This window comes from Crinia signifera, chromosome 1 (genome assembly GCF_055691185.1).
Source record: "Crinia signifera chromosome 1, ASM5569118v1, whole genome shotgun sequence".
Taxonomy (NCBI): Eukaryota; Metazoa; Chordata; class Amphibia; order Anura; family Myobatrachidae; genus Crinia; species Crinia signifera.
In genome coordinates, this window is record NC_139217.1 from 181,645,355 (window position 1) to 181,659,596 (window position 14,242).

Here is a 14,242-nt window from a genome sequence, read left to right on the forward strand (position 1 = left end):
GCTATTCTCTGTTCTTTACAGTGTTTTGTCATGATGGAAAAAAAAACACAGTTCCCTTGAAAATGTATATTTTTTTCAAATAATATTTAAATATTGTCATTTTGTAATAGCTCATATATTGAAGTTTTTTATTTTCCTCTAAATGAAACATGTATACCTGGTTTAACACCATTTAATCTGATGGCATTTTTTGTAAGGAGGTATTTTACTTTATTTATGGTGTATGCAGTAGTGCTAGAACATTTTTGGGTACTTGTGTATTATCAAAGCGCCCATCGCATACCACTAATTAAGGGATGCGATGGGACCCGATTTTCGGGTCCAAAGAACCGCACTATACAATAAAATATCGCATTTCATGCCATTAAAATGGCATGCGATGCAATGCGATTATTAATTGTACAAGCACCCTGATGGATAATTACTATGTTAAATGCACCCCCATTGTTAACGCCACCCCCACTATCAACGGCAACCCGAAGCGTGGCGAGCCTGCGAGGGGCGGCGGTACTCGCCACACTATCTAGAATCAACTCCATGCTGACGTGGATTGTGGGGGTATGAAAAGGTTGGAGGTACGCCTCCTCCAACCTTTTCATACCCCCACTATCCACGTCAGCGTGGAGTTGATTCTAGATAGTGTGGCGAGTACCGCCGCCCCTCGCGGGCTCGCTGCGCTCGCCACGCTTCGGGTTGCCGTTGATAGTGGGGGTGGCGTTAACAGTGGAGGTGCATTTAACATAGTAATCACCCATCAGGGTGCCTGTACAATTAAAAATTGGGTCAAATCGCATTGCATCGCATGCGATGCGCTCAATACGATGCCCTACGATGGAAATCTTGAGCGCCGTGATAATACACAAGTACCCATTTTTTAACCCCTTCAGATCTTCAGTTTAATAATAAGAATTGATAAAGAGAACCCAATAAATAAAATGACACACAAATGCATGCACTTTTTAATTCCCAAGCTGATGCCTTGGGTCCTGTTGGAGAAAGTGCGCTATATAAATTAAACTTACTTGATCACAATAATACAACCTTGAATTTGTGTGTTGGAATAAGTGTATGAGTACGAGTGGCATGCAGATTGGCATGTGGCTGCGTGTCGTTGGCTGCATATGAATCTTTGCCATCTTAAACAAGTTGACCGCTGATTGGATGTATCTTAGTGGAGGCGGGGATATATGCACATAAGGTCTCTGCTATGTGGGTTTATTGTGGGCGTGTTTGTACAGTCACTATCTATGCGCTATCATGCTTTTAGAGAATTAATGCCAAATTCACTGTTCTCTGCTTACCTAACATGGGATAGGTATACTTGCTGAAGATGGCTGATCTTGTGGGCAGAGGATTGGAGCTTTGTGATCAACTCCAAATATGGTTTTATAGTAGTAGTATTATTCTGATTTCAGCATGTGTCCAGAATTGTGTTCACATAATGGGGCAGATGTTTTAAGCCTAGGAAATAGATAAAGTGGAGATAAAATGAATGGAGTTAATGCTCCAGCCAATCAACGCCCTGCTTTCAAACACAGTTGATTGGCTGGTGCGCTATCTCCTTACATTTTATTATGTTATCTCCACTTTATCTCATGCTTAATACATCTGCCCCAATGTGAGACGGGCTCAATCTATGGGATGACAGTTAAGTGTGATTTGGAGTGGCCAAGCCCTATTTAAAAACATAAATTAGAGCCTATGTCTGGTCTTCACTTCACAAGGGACCTAATTCAGGGGTGCAGACAGTCTATTACTGGCACAGTGGAGCGGTGTTTTGCTACTACACATGTACTAAAGCTGTAAGAACAGCATTTACACAGAGGACTTATTTGCTAAATGAATGCCAGCTAGTCAGCAATTGGGGGGCGGGCTAAAAAAATTGCAGCATGTTTGGGACTTCGGAGACAGCATAGGGTTGCTGAGAAATCAGGCCCGGATTTGTGAAAGTACCTGATCTGTGTTCACCGTGGGGGGTGCTTTTTTTTTTATAAAATTGTGCACAACATGACCCATTCCAGGAGGGACAAAATGCTCTCTATCTGGACTTCCTTCTTAATATTTAATTGGTGCCGGCAGCTTCTGTGCTACTTACACAATGGGACTGGACTCATGAGAGCTAGTGATGTCACATTGCTCAAGTCCCGTCCCGTCCCCCCCTTAATGTGGCTATGCCTCTAACAATGGATATTTCTGGGGACATCATAACAACAGTTGTTGGTTTTCATAAGTGTGGAATAGATTAGAAAGGTTACGTACTCATTACTGTTCAATCCCCCAGTGTCACATTCTTTTACTTACAAACACAAGATTGAAAAAGTATAATTTTGTGTGAAATTCCATCTAAACATATTTAGGTCACTTAAATGCAGAAATTCCAACATTTATAAAAGGATCACAAACACTGCACCAAGTTGTATTGCTGTTTTCTTTAAAAACAACAACAACAACAACAAAAGCTTGGCATATTTGCAATGTTTTTGATGTTTAGGTCAAGTGTTGAATGTGAAATCACGGCCATTATACAGTAACTGAATAGGATTCGTTCACTCACAGTCAAGATACCGTAGACGAATATTGAAGTTTGCATTTTAGATAAATATCTGAGCTCAGGAATGTGAGGAATTATATTTGAAAGCTAATGCTGGGCATACATTGGGGCAGATGTATTAAGCCTGGTGAAGAGATAAACTGGAGATAAAGTAGAAGGAGATAACGCACCAGCCAATCAGATACCAACGGTCATATTTCAAACACAGCTGATTGGCTGGTGCGTTAACTCTTCCAAGTTTTCTCCACTTTATCTCCAGTTTATCTCTTGTCCAGGCTTAATACATCTGCCCCATTGTCTGATAAATTATCTGTTAGAACGAAAAACATTGTTTCTGACTTGCTGGAACCCATCAGACATCAAGGCCATGCACTTGGAGATACCACACAGTGTATGGCTACGATATCAGCGTTCCCTTCCAGTGTTAGAATAGAGGAAATGTCAGGTAGTTGGCCACAGGAAAGCATACAGATGCGGCAGACTTATGGAATTTTCTGAAAATTATGGACAATTTCAGCATGTCCAGCAGTCCTGTAAATTGTGGTCATTAAGGGCAATACCAGACTATTGAATCTCTGCATAACAACATTTTTATTTCACAGATTTTTGCAGTGTCACTATGCATTGGATTTCTATGCCGGACAACATTATACAAACTGTAAAACTATGGGGGGGAAGGGGGGGAGGGGGGGTTTGCACAATTAGGTGTGCTGATATTTTGGCCAATAAAATTGGACTACTACAATGGTGAAATAATCTGTCAACTTTCAGATACGAACAAAAACAGGTTGACACATTACTCCTTTAAGGTTTGAACTCAAAGTGGTTACCAAAAGAACAAAACAAAATACAATTTTGATTTCCTTACTGTGCAATTCCCTGTATGTCCAATACTATATACACTTCCTAAAATCCATAAATCTCATTCTGACCCGCCAGGTAGGCCTATCATCTCGACCCGTGCTTCACTGCTATAAACCCCTGCAATATTTGTCTACCATTAATTGCAACCCTTAGTAACAACACGCAACACCTACATACGTGATACATCTGATTTCATTGAAAAACTGCAAGAGATCATCATTTCGAGTGAAGTTAAACTGGCGTCGATGGACGTCAGCGCACTATATACAGTGATTCCCCATCAAGACGGACTTTGTTTATTACATAAGAAACTTGACAAAAGGCCACATCTTGAACCCCAGACTGATTTCCTAATCCAAAGGGCAACATTGATCCTTACCTGCAACCATTTCTTATATGATCAGAAAAATTATGTACAAATTTTGGGCACTGCTATGGGCTTTAACTTATCCCCCTCATATGCGGGTTGTACATGCTGGAGTATAAAAAACACGCACATTTTACCAAAGTATGCAAAATTCATAAAGTTCTATAAATGATTTATAGACAATGTCTTTCTGATTTGGATGGGGGATACGGAAGAATTTGTCAAAATGGTGATGGATCTCAACGCACTTGAATGCCCAATTAAATTCACCCATACGATAGACGCTGCATCCATCAACTTCTTAGATATTAATATTTCAATTTATGACAACGATCTCCAAGTCCACCTATTCCGTAAAAATACGGATCGCAATACATTACTATTAACCACAAGCCAACGTCCTCCAGCTTTAAAAGAGCACTTACCAATTTCTCAATACATGTGAGTAATTAGAAATAACACTCACCATGATTTGATGGAGAATCAAATTATTGAAAAGACACAATGATTCATCCAGAGGGGCTTCTCGAAACAGATATTGAGCAGATGTTTGCGGAAGGCAAAACACAACATGAGCAGAGATGCAACAACAACACGACCCAAAGATACCAAACGGATTATATATGTTAACACCTTCAATCATGCCTCCACCAAAATCCAGAGTGGCATCCAAAAACATTGGCCAATACTTGCTTCTGACCATTCTCTAAAATTACAACATCACAACATGTGGTCTATCTCCTTAATTGCCCATGCGGCCTCGCATACGTTGGGATGACATCTAGAAAGTTTTGCGAAAGAATGGCAAACCATCGCAATTCAATTAGAGCAGCCATGGAATCGGGGAAAGCAGAACTACCCATACCCCGCCATGTCTTATCCGCTGGTCACCAAATTTCAACACTTAGGTGTCGCCTAATTGATTGGATTCCTCCTCCACATAGAGGAGGTGACCGAGGATTACTCCTCAAAAAACCGAGAGTCGTTGGATACATCAATTAGCAACATTGGCACCAAGAGGACTTAATGAGAACAACCCATTGTCCATCTTTTTGAAATAGCATCTGGAACATCAGCCCATATACGGACTTCATCAGTTAATTCTAACCCAGATATTGAGAACTATGTTGACTATAAGTTCTCCGTTGAATGCTACATGTACAATAGTCTAATTACTCATCATATTCTCATCGGTTCTGTCATATGTATGGGCACAGTGCCCGATTTTATCTGTTGTCATGGGATGTTAGGCATAATCAGCATCAGTCCCTCTAAGTGAATTGCTCCCAAATGAGACTGTTATACAGGAACATTTGGGTATTTAACCCATCCATAATACTGAAACCCAGGAACACTCCTTCACTAGGATAAGACACAATAGATTTTTTTATTTACATTTTTGGGGGGAATTTTTTCAACATTATTTATAATTTCTTAAAAACAGTCTAAAATATCATAAAAATAAAATACACAAAAATATTTTTAGTAACCAGACCAATATTTTTCTTTAGTCCAAAAAAGCACCATCTCATGTACATAGTAATTTGACGCTTTATATATCCCTGTCAGCAATAAGTAGACGATGGCGCTAGAAATCTTTTTGATATATTAATATCCCACTAATGTATATACTAGAGATGAGAGACACCCACATTCTTCATGAAATAATTAAACTTTGATGGCTTAGAGTGGTAGGTCCGGGTTTCCCGGACAATATGCTTCCACCTTGCGTTCTTCCGGCCACCTCACTTCCGGTTTTCACCGGAAGTGCATCAGCACACCACAGATCCCCGCTTTGTGGTGTCCAAATTAAGCAATTATGCACTCATACACAGGGGTATATAAGCCGGTCATGAAGCAGCCTTAAGTTGACACTGTTCCTGCATCCCAGGGCTTATTTGTCACCACAATGTCTGCTGTTGTTTCATCATAAAAAGTATGTATTCCCATGGCTCCCAACTCTGCCCAAACTCCCGCACCCTCACCCAACTATATCCCCAACACTAGCCTGCTGGAAACTGCTACGCAGGAGACCTGAAGTGTCTTCGGAACTGGGTCCCCTTACCTCATTTCTAGGCAACACTGCATTCCCTCCCGGCCACACTCTCTCCCACTACAAGAATTGGGCCTTAGAGGGCCTCTTCCGGGTGGGCCAGATGGCGCAGACATCTGGAGTAAAACAATTCTCAGAAATACAGACAAAATGGGACATACCTAGAACTGATTTCTGGAAGTACCTACAGGTACGACACTTCCTACTCACGAACAGTATTTTTAGACAGGCCTCCAGAGAAATGTTCACATTTGAAAGACTCTGTGTCTCACCTACACACCCTAGCCATGTAATATCCTCCCTATACAAGATATTACAAGGGACCAAACCTCAAACACACACTCTGTTTGTTCAGAAATGGGAAAGAGATTTGAAAATCTCATTATCGGAGAGAGAGTGGGAATCTGTTTTTCTCAAGGCACATAAAAGCTCCATCTGTGTACAAGTAAAAGAAACGCAATTTAAAGTACTGATGAGATGGTATAGATACCCCTCTCTTCTGCACACTATTTACCCATCTATATCCTCCACATGTTGGAGATGCCATAAGGATCTGGGAACCATGCTACATATATGGTGGACCTGCCCCCTCATTACAACTCTTTGGGAAGACGTAATATCAGTCTCGACAGACATTCTTCGTGCTCCTGTCCCCACAGACCCGGCCTTTTGGCTGCTGAATCACTCCTCCATGTCTATATCCGCTTATAAGAAATCACTATTACGTCACCTAAGTAATGCTGCACGTGCGGTGATTCCCACTTTTTGGAAATCCAGTACCCCCCCACCCGATATTCATGGTTCTCCAGACTAGATTATTATATGAACATGGAAGACTTGCTCTTGAGTTCAAAAGACAGAATATCTGAGTTTACAATTATGTGGCTCCCGTGGATAGAGTATAAATCCTCCAAAGTATATAAAGATTCTATCTCCTTATCTGTACACTGTGATTGATGACTTACTGACGACACGTATATGCTATTACTCTGGTCTATATATACTCTCGGCTTTTGGTCACCCCCTCTGTATCCTTCATTTCCGTTTTTTCTTCTCCCCCCCCCTTTTCTACTCATCTATCTTGTTATATACTGATACGGAGCTAAGTGATTTTGGACTCATTATTTTGATAACGTATGTATGGATATATACTATTATATCTCAGTTTGACTATTATGTCGAATGATGTCCTGCAAACTATCTGTGTTTTAATTTGTATATGTATCTTCTTTCAATAAAAACAGAATTGAAAAAAAAAAGTATGTAACCTTTTCTTGCTACTCTTGGATGCTTGTTACATCTTAGTTAAGTGCATCCATGTAATATATTGTTTTATGTACAATATTGGCTCCTTGATAAAGGTCCAAATTAAAGGACCGAAACGTCGGGGCATGATGGAGTGTTATTAAACACAATATAACTCCATGCAGAAGTTGAAATAAAGCAGTCTTTGAATCTTACAACAAAGTGACATTTATCTGTTACTAGGCGAGTGATCTACTTTCCACTTTAAACAGTGGCATCCCATGGACTATTATTGGGGTTCATGTGAACGCATGTAACTCCTGTTGGACACCCCAAAGTTGACCTAATTTAGCGAGAGTGCGGTCTATATTGCAATATATATATATATATATCTTCCAAGCTGGCTTTGTAACAAAAAAGCTCAGTGGCTCAATCAGCATCAATTCTGAAGTAGGTGTCAAAATTGTCGAGGAGACTGAAGATGAAGTAGAGAATGGGAAGAACAGGGCAGGAGCGCTGGTGAGGTAAAGAGGTAGGGTGAGTACTTGAGGAAGGAGGACCCTACTCATAAGAGTTAACAGACTTAAAAGTAGGTGGGTGGACAAACAAAAAACAATAGGATAAGTAGGAACGGATGGACGGATTTGTGGCTGGAGCACACGGTAAATTATGATTGCATGTAGAGTGCCGGACCGTTTATATATAAGATATATATATATATATATATATATATATAAAATATATATATATATATATACACAGCAGGGACCAGCACTCTCCTTCCTTAATTCTTTCTTGTTGCAGTGCCTTCCAAGGCCTAGCAAGGTCACAAATAGTTAGGGATGTGGGCGGCACTCAGCACAGACTCTTGGATTAGTGAAATAAAAGCTATGTCCTGGCATGGACATGCCCGCCATCACCGCGTGCAGCTGTTAGTCAATTAGCCGCCGACAACCCCCGGTCTGCATGCAGCACTAGGCAGGTTCCCCCGGACCACAGGACCATCCCCATGGTTCCTAGTTACCTCCAACGGAGCTCCCATTTCCGGAGGGGCGACCAGCTGACTTCCTCCGCCAATCAGCGCTCAGCAATGATGCTGTGTTGTTACCAAGCAACCTTAAACATATCAATGATACATAATAACATGTAACACACATTTGAAATGATATAAAAAGAGAAATGGGCATATATATTCTATGACTAGCATTAATAATAACAGTAATTAATAAATGAGGCACTAATGCCTTACTTATCTTCACATTAAGACAATTACAAGCTGTCAAGCTAATATATTAAACTATACAATGAATGGGTGCTGCATGAAGAACAAATCAATATAAGACACCCCTTGATCAAACTATGTATAATCATGGACTCACAGGTTCTGACAACCAGATTATTGCTCAATTGATGAATAAAGATTTAACAAGACATCTCATTTATAGAAAACACTGCAGTAACAGGTTCTCATGGAGACCTGTGGTCCGGGGGAACCTGCCTAGTGCTGCACACAGACCGGGGGTTAGCGGTGGCTGAATAGCCCCTAACAGCTGCACACGGTGATGGTGAATGCGGGCGTGTCTACGCCGGCGGTGGGTTTTGTAATTGTATTTATATGTCTTTGTAATATCACTTGTTGTCTGTCCTTGAAAATGGGGGTTTGTTACCCTGAAACACCATAGGATTAAAGGCGTTTTATTTCACTAATCCAAGAGTCTGTGTTGAGTGCTATATATATCTTGTTTTATGTCGGCACTCTAAAAATCAGCTGCCCCGGTGCCATAACAGTGATGATCTACAGGTCCAAAAGAAAGGCACTCAGACACTTTGTAAATCCCAGCACATATCTGTATTTAGCGGGTTTAGTACTTTCGGGACCTTCCTCAGAACCACATACAGCCAACACCACAATGTGTACAGTGCACAAATAAATACTATAAGGCTTACCCGACTTCAGCGTCTCCCTCGCCGCGTCTCCATCCTCCGAAGCCTCCACAGCCGAACTTCCGGTCAGAGCATCAGTGTCACTATAGGAACCACCAGCGTGCGTTCCAAAGGTGACTGCTGTGCGTTCCACCGCCTTAGGCAGCCAGGTCTGGCTGGGCGGCATTGGATGTGCAGCAAAGATTAAGGAGTAGTCACCGGATGTCAGCTGCCCGCCCACTTCCTCCCCGAGCAGATAGGCATCTGTAAGGTTGTACTGAGGCAACCTTACATATGCGTGCTCCTTCGCCATCATCCAATAGTCCGCGACCATTGAATGATTGAGGCGGACCCCAGCAGGCTGGGAATGGATGTTGTAACATCCATTCTCATGCACTGCGTGCGAATTTGTCTTGCAAATGGGTGGCGGCCAACCACCTTTAGCAAGGCTGGGTTTGGTGGACTTGCAAGGCTGCGAATTTGCAGCCTTGCGAATCAACCAGAATAACCCCCCAAACAATTCCTTAACAGAAAGGGAAAGCAAAATGATCTCTTTCAAAATTGCTGGATATGGAGGGAGGGTGAAGACAGAGATTGGAGGTAGGAGCAGATCATATTGACAGGATTTTAACTATTATTATATATGTAAGAAAAGTAAACTGTATATATTATATTCACTTATTTACAGTATCTGAAATATGCAATCTTTTTTTAACATACATAAATGTGTGTCTTAACCATAGTTGCCGACTTTTTGGCAGCCAGCTCAGTGAAGCAGGGGGGGATGGGGGACGGGGTCATCGCCGGGAGGAAAAAAGGGACAGTTTGGGGTGGACCCACGGACGGGCTGCCCTATTGGGGGCGTCTCTAGAGGGATTGCATCATTTTAGCCCCCATTGCGCAATGCCGGTATTTCAGGCATTGCACTGCGGTGGTGGGGGTAAAATGCAGCTATCGCGTCGTTTGACCCGGAATAAGGGAAGATCAGGGGCAGCAAGTCCAAAGAATGTTGCCAAGGAGGGGTAGTCAGAGTCCTGGATAAAACACCAACGCGTTTCGAACTTTTGAAGTCCTTCCTCAGGGTGTGGTACCACATTCTTTGGACTTGCTGCCCCTGATCTTCCCTTATTCCGGGTGAGGGATCCAGGACGCGGCCATAGTGGTGTGTTGGAGTTCCTGTTTTATCAATAAATGGTGACGTTTTTATCATGAATGAAATACAAGTGTCCCGGTGTATGCTTCAATAAAAGAAACCTTTGGATGTATATAGGGTGCATGCCCTAGGTGAGTTGATTTTCATATGAGTGCCTAATTGATGCCTTGTAAAAGAAACCTTGAGGTGTACTTCTCCTAGCCAGTCTAGGTGAGTTGCTGTGGTGGTTGACCATTTAACAAATTCAGTTATTTCATATCTGATGGTAACCAAGAGACTCTCTCTTCTTTTTCCTGTGGCCTGAATATTCCGGAAATTAATGGTCGAATATTAAAGACAATAAGGAAAATCCTGTGAATAGCGCTGTGGGGATCCACTCCTCGTTTTGTATTATATAGATACTAAAAATGTCCAGGGGAGATCGTGTATAAATTAATTAATACTATGTGTAGTGATCTTAAACCATATAACTATATTTTATTATTTGTGAGTGTGTAGGATGGGTCTATGTGTATTACCATGTCTGCCTTCTCGGTTCGCACAATATTCCTACTTGCTTCTATATACTATTTACATTACTATGCGGACCAAAATGGCGGCCAGTGTATGCTAGTGTGGTGTAAATGCAACACGACTTTGACAAATAGTATAGTACATAAAAAAAAAAAACAGAACACTTCTTAGGTGTTTTCATTGACTTGTCCTATATTATGTTTTAAATAATGTGCTATAGTTATACAAGTGAAGGATTGTGGTCTATCAGTACCCGAGATTATTTCCTATATCCTTCATCCCACAAGTGCTCTATTACAGTGGTTCTCAACCCCGGTCCTCAAGGACCCCAACAGTGCACGTTTTCCAGGTCTCCACACAGAATCACAAATGAAATAATTATCCTCCACCTGTGGATCTTTTAAAATGTGTCGGTGAATGAGTGCACCTGTGCACCTGCCAGGTGACCTGGAAAACGTGCACTGTTGGTGGTACTTGAGGACCAAGGTTGAGAACCACTGCTCTATTACATCCTTGCAATTGGAATCCATTGATGCTAACTTGCTGAATTTGTGACCTGTTCAGTGCTAGTGCTAATCTCAGTCTGTGCACTCACCGTCCTATTCTGTGCCACCAAGCACTTACATTACTGGTTTATTTATCCATGCTTCCTCTTTAATGTGCAGTTTGCTGAGCAGGTGCATTCAGTAACCTTCCCCACCTGTACAGATTAAGGTCATTTACATTTAGATTTCGAAATCTATAATGCTTGTAATGTGGGAATGATAATACATAGGGCCACCAAAACTAATCCATAAGTAAAGTTATGAAACTTAGTCACTTTTCTGTAAATTGTATATAAAACAAAACATGATGAAATCATTAAGAGCCTTTTTCGTGTTTTATTAAAGTATTTGCAAAACAGAGCTCCCATTGGTCAAGTACCCAGCATTTGTATGCATTTAGCTTTGCAAAGTGAATAAACTGATTTTATCTATGTTCTCTTTCAGCTCTACGCAATTCCATGGTTCCTGACCATGTTCACACGTAAGTCACAAATTAGCCATTTTGTTTGTGGGTACTGTTTTATTGCTTTACTTTTCCTGTCAGTCTGCAGGCATTCACAGCAATTGTGCTGCATCTGGTCAGGGTTTGTCATGTTTGCTGGTTATAGATATTAAACTTCAGCAGACATCCAGTTGCTCCCAAGTGAAGCTTGTCTTGCACAGGCATGGAGGGGTTAAAGGCTGTACGCATATAGAAGTGGATGTGCCATTGAAACTGAGAGGTAGTCTGTAGTGGAAAAGGAGTAATGGGGAATGTAATCAAGGTAGAAGATTAAAACCCACAAGGCTGTATATGTGCCTGCTGATCTGGCTGTTTTTAGGTAGAAGGTTGCTCGTCTTATAACTACTCGTTTCTCATACCAAGAGCAGGTTGGGTGAAGAACTCTGTCAGGTTTGATTAAACAATTAATGGCTAGATGGAAGGATTGCTCGCATCATCCAAGCAGGAGCCGCATTTCCAAGTACATCATGCTGCTCTTGATAGTGCCAGAACAAGAAGAGAATCTTCATTTAACATTAGCCAAAACTCCCTTTAGAAAGCAATTTGCACTTCTTTGAAATACACTTGAAATGAAAAGCCTCCTTTTTAATAGGTTAAATAAAAATCAAGACAAACGCTTCCCAGTTGTAATTACAAGACTTGGAAGTGAATAAATCCATTTAGTCTTGAAGAGTTCAGCAGTGATTTAGTAATATTCTATTGAGAATGTTGGCACAGTTTTCCCTGCCAAGTGGCTAACTAGCGTGAGTGGGTCTTAACATCGCAGCAGGTCCACTTATAAGAATACGCTTGCTTATTAGTTAGCTGGTCAATTAGAATAACTGTTTTAGGTGGTCAGTCGTGGTTTATGTGCTATGGATGAGTTGTTGTTGCCACAACTGCAAAATTACGCTAATGCCATAGGAGCTGTTGCATGCCCTTGGGATTCACAAAATGTGGTTTAGAAATCACATTTACAAAGCAGAAGTTTTTGATGCCTAGTAGAAACCTATCTCTTCTATTTGATTCATTATTACAGGATGTGCTTGGTTGGATGCCCATATTTACTGGGTGCAGCCTTTGAGATTTGTTTCATCCCTATACTGGAGGGGTGTCTCCGCAAGTACCAGCAATCAGAGAGAAGTTGCCTTTCATGAGATATCGCTTGACGATGAAACAACACCAATCTTATACATTAGAATTTTAATGGTAGTTAAAACGGTATGGCACTTTGGTGTTTCTGTTCATTTTGACTTGAAAACACTACTTGTTGCCAAAATGTGAATGCATCTATGATAATGATTGGTCAGTGAGGGTAGGAGGGGCTGACCAGACATAGGGGGAGATTCTCTAAACCAAAAATGCGGTAAAAATCCCGTTATTGGGGTTTTACCGCATTTTGGGATGCTCTAAGTATCCCCCGGCGGGGGGCATCGCCAGAAAAAGTCCTATGGGCTTCTAACGCAACCCCCCTCCGCCCCGCACCGACCCACCGCCGCCTCGCACAAACCCCCGCCGCCCCTCACCTGTGTCCAGGCAGCACAGAGTTGTGCTGCCCGGACCTGTGACCTCCTCCTCCCTGCACTTTACATCCTCTTCTGGGTGCAGGGAGGAGGAGAGCCAGCCCCCCCTGCAGCAGCAGCCGGGTAAGAGAGGGAGGGGGAGCCGCCGGACCTGCCGCTCATCGCCGGGTCAACACAAAAGACAGCTCTTAATGCAAGCTCTGTCTTTTGTGATAATTATCGCATATGTTAGATCATATGCGATAATTATTTATGCGGTAGCCAGCGATTGGCGGCGGTAAGGGGGTGCGTATGTTAGAGCATCCCCCCCATACTGTTTTACAGAACAGGGCATTTATAGGTTTTAGTGCCTGTTCTGTTATCTAAACAGATCTATGTATTTTATGTGCATGCCATTTGAGCGTTTATCACCTTTTAAAGTTATAACCTGTTCATAAGTGTGTAAGATGTGTACCCACTGCTAGTCTTTTTCTTTATTGTTCCATTAAAATGTAAGTTCTTGATGTCAAACGTGTGTTGATAGGAGCTGTCCAACTGTGTATTTTCACAGGCATGAACAACAGTGGTCCAGAAATATACTACAGTGTACTAGGTTGTCTGGTAAATCACTCTTTCCCTTAAGGGGTGTACACACGGAGCAAGTGAATGACTTTAACAAAGTGATTTTGACTAAGCGATTTGACTAGATACAGCAGCGATTTTGACTAAGTGATTTGTCTATGGGCGATTTTGACTATACTAGAACTAACATACTTGGGGGCAGATGTATTAAGCCTTAACAAGAGATAAATGCAAGGGTGATAAGGAGAGATAAACATCCAGCCAATCAGCTCCTTACTGACTTTTTTCAAACACAGCCTGTAACATGGCAGTTAGCAGGTGATTGGCTGGACGTTTATCTCTCTTTGGGGCAGATGTATTAAGCCTTAACAAGAGATAAATGCAAGGGTGATAACGAGAGATAAACGTCCAGCCAATCACCTGCTAACTGCCATGTTACAGACTGTGTTTGAAAAAAGTCAGT

General features: G+C 41.7%; 1 protein-coding gene across 1 annotated transcript in view; it reads left to right on the top strand.

The window, feature by feature from the left end:
• The window catches only part of TBCK (TBC1 domain containing kinase), a 308,853-nt gene that overhangs the window by 132,246 nt on the left and 162,365 nt on the right, over positions 1-14,242 (top strand). Inside the window, exon 21 of the mRNA XM_083178707.1 lies at positions 11,659-11,695. Within this exon, the coding sequence (XP_083034833.1) occupies positions 11,659-11,695 (37 nt within the window). The remainder of the gene's footprint in view (positions 1-11,658; positions 11,696-14,242) is intronic.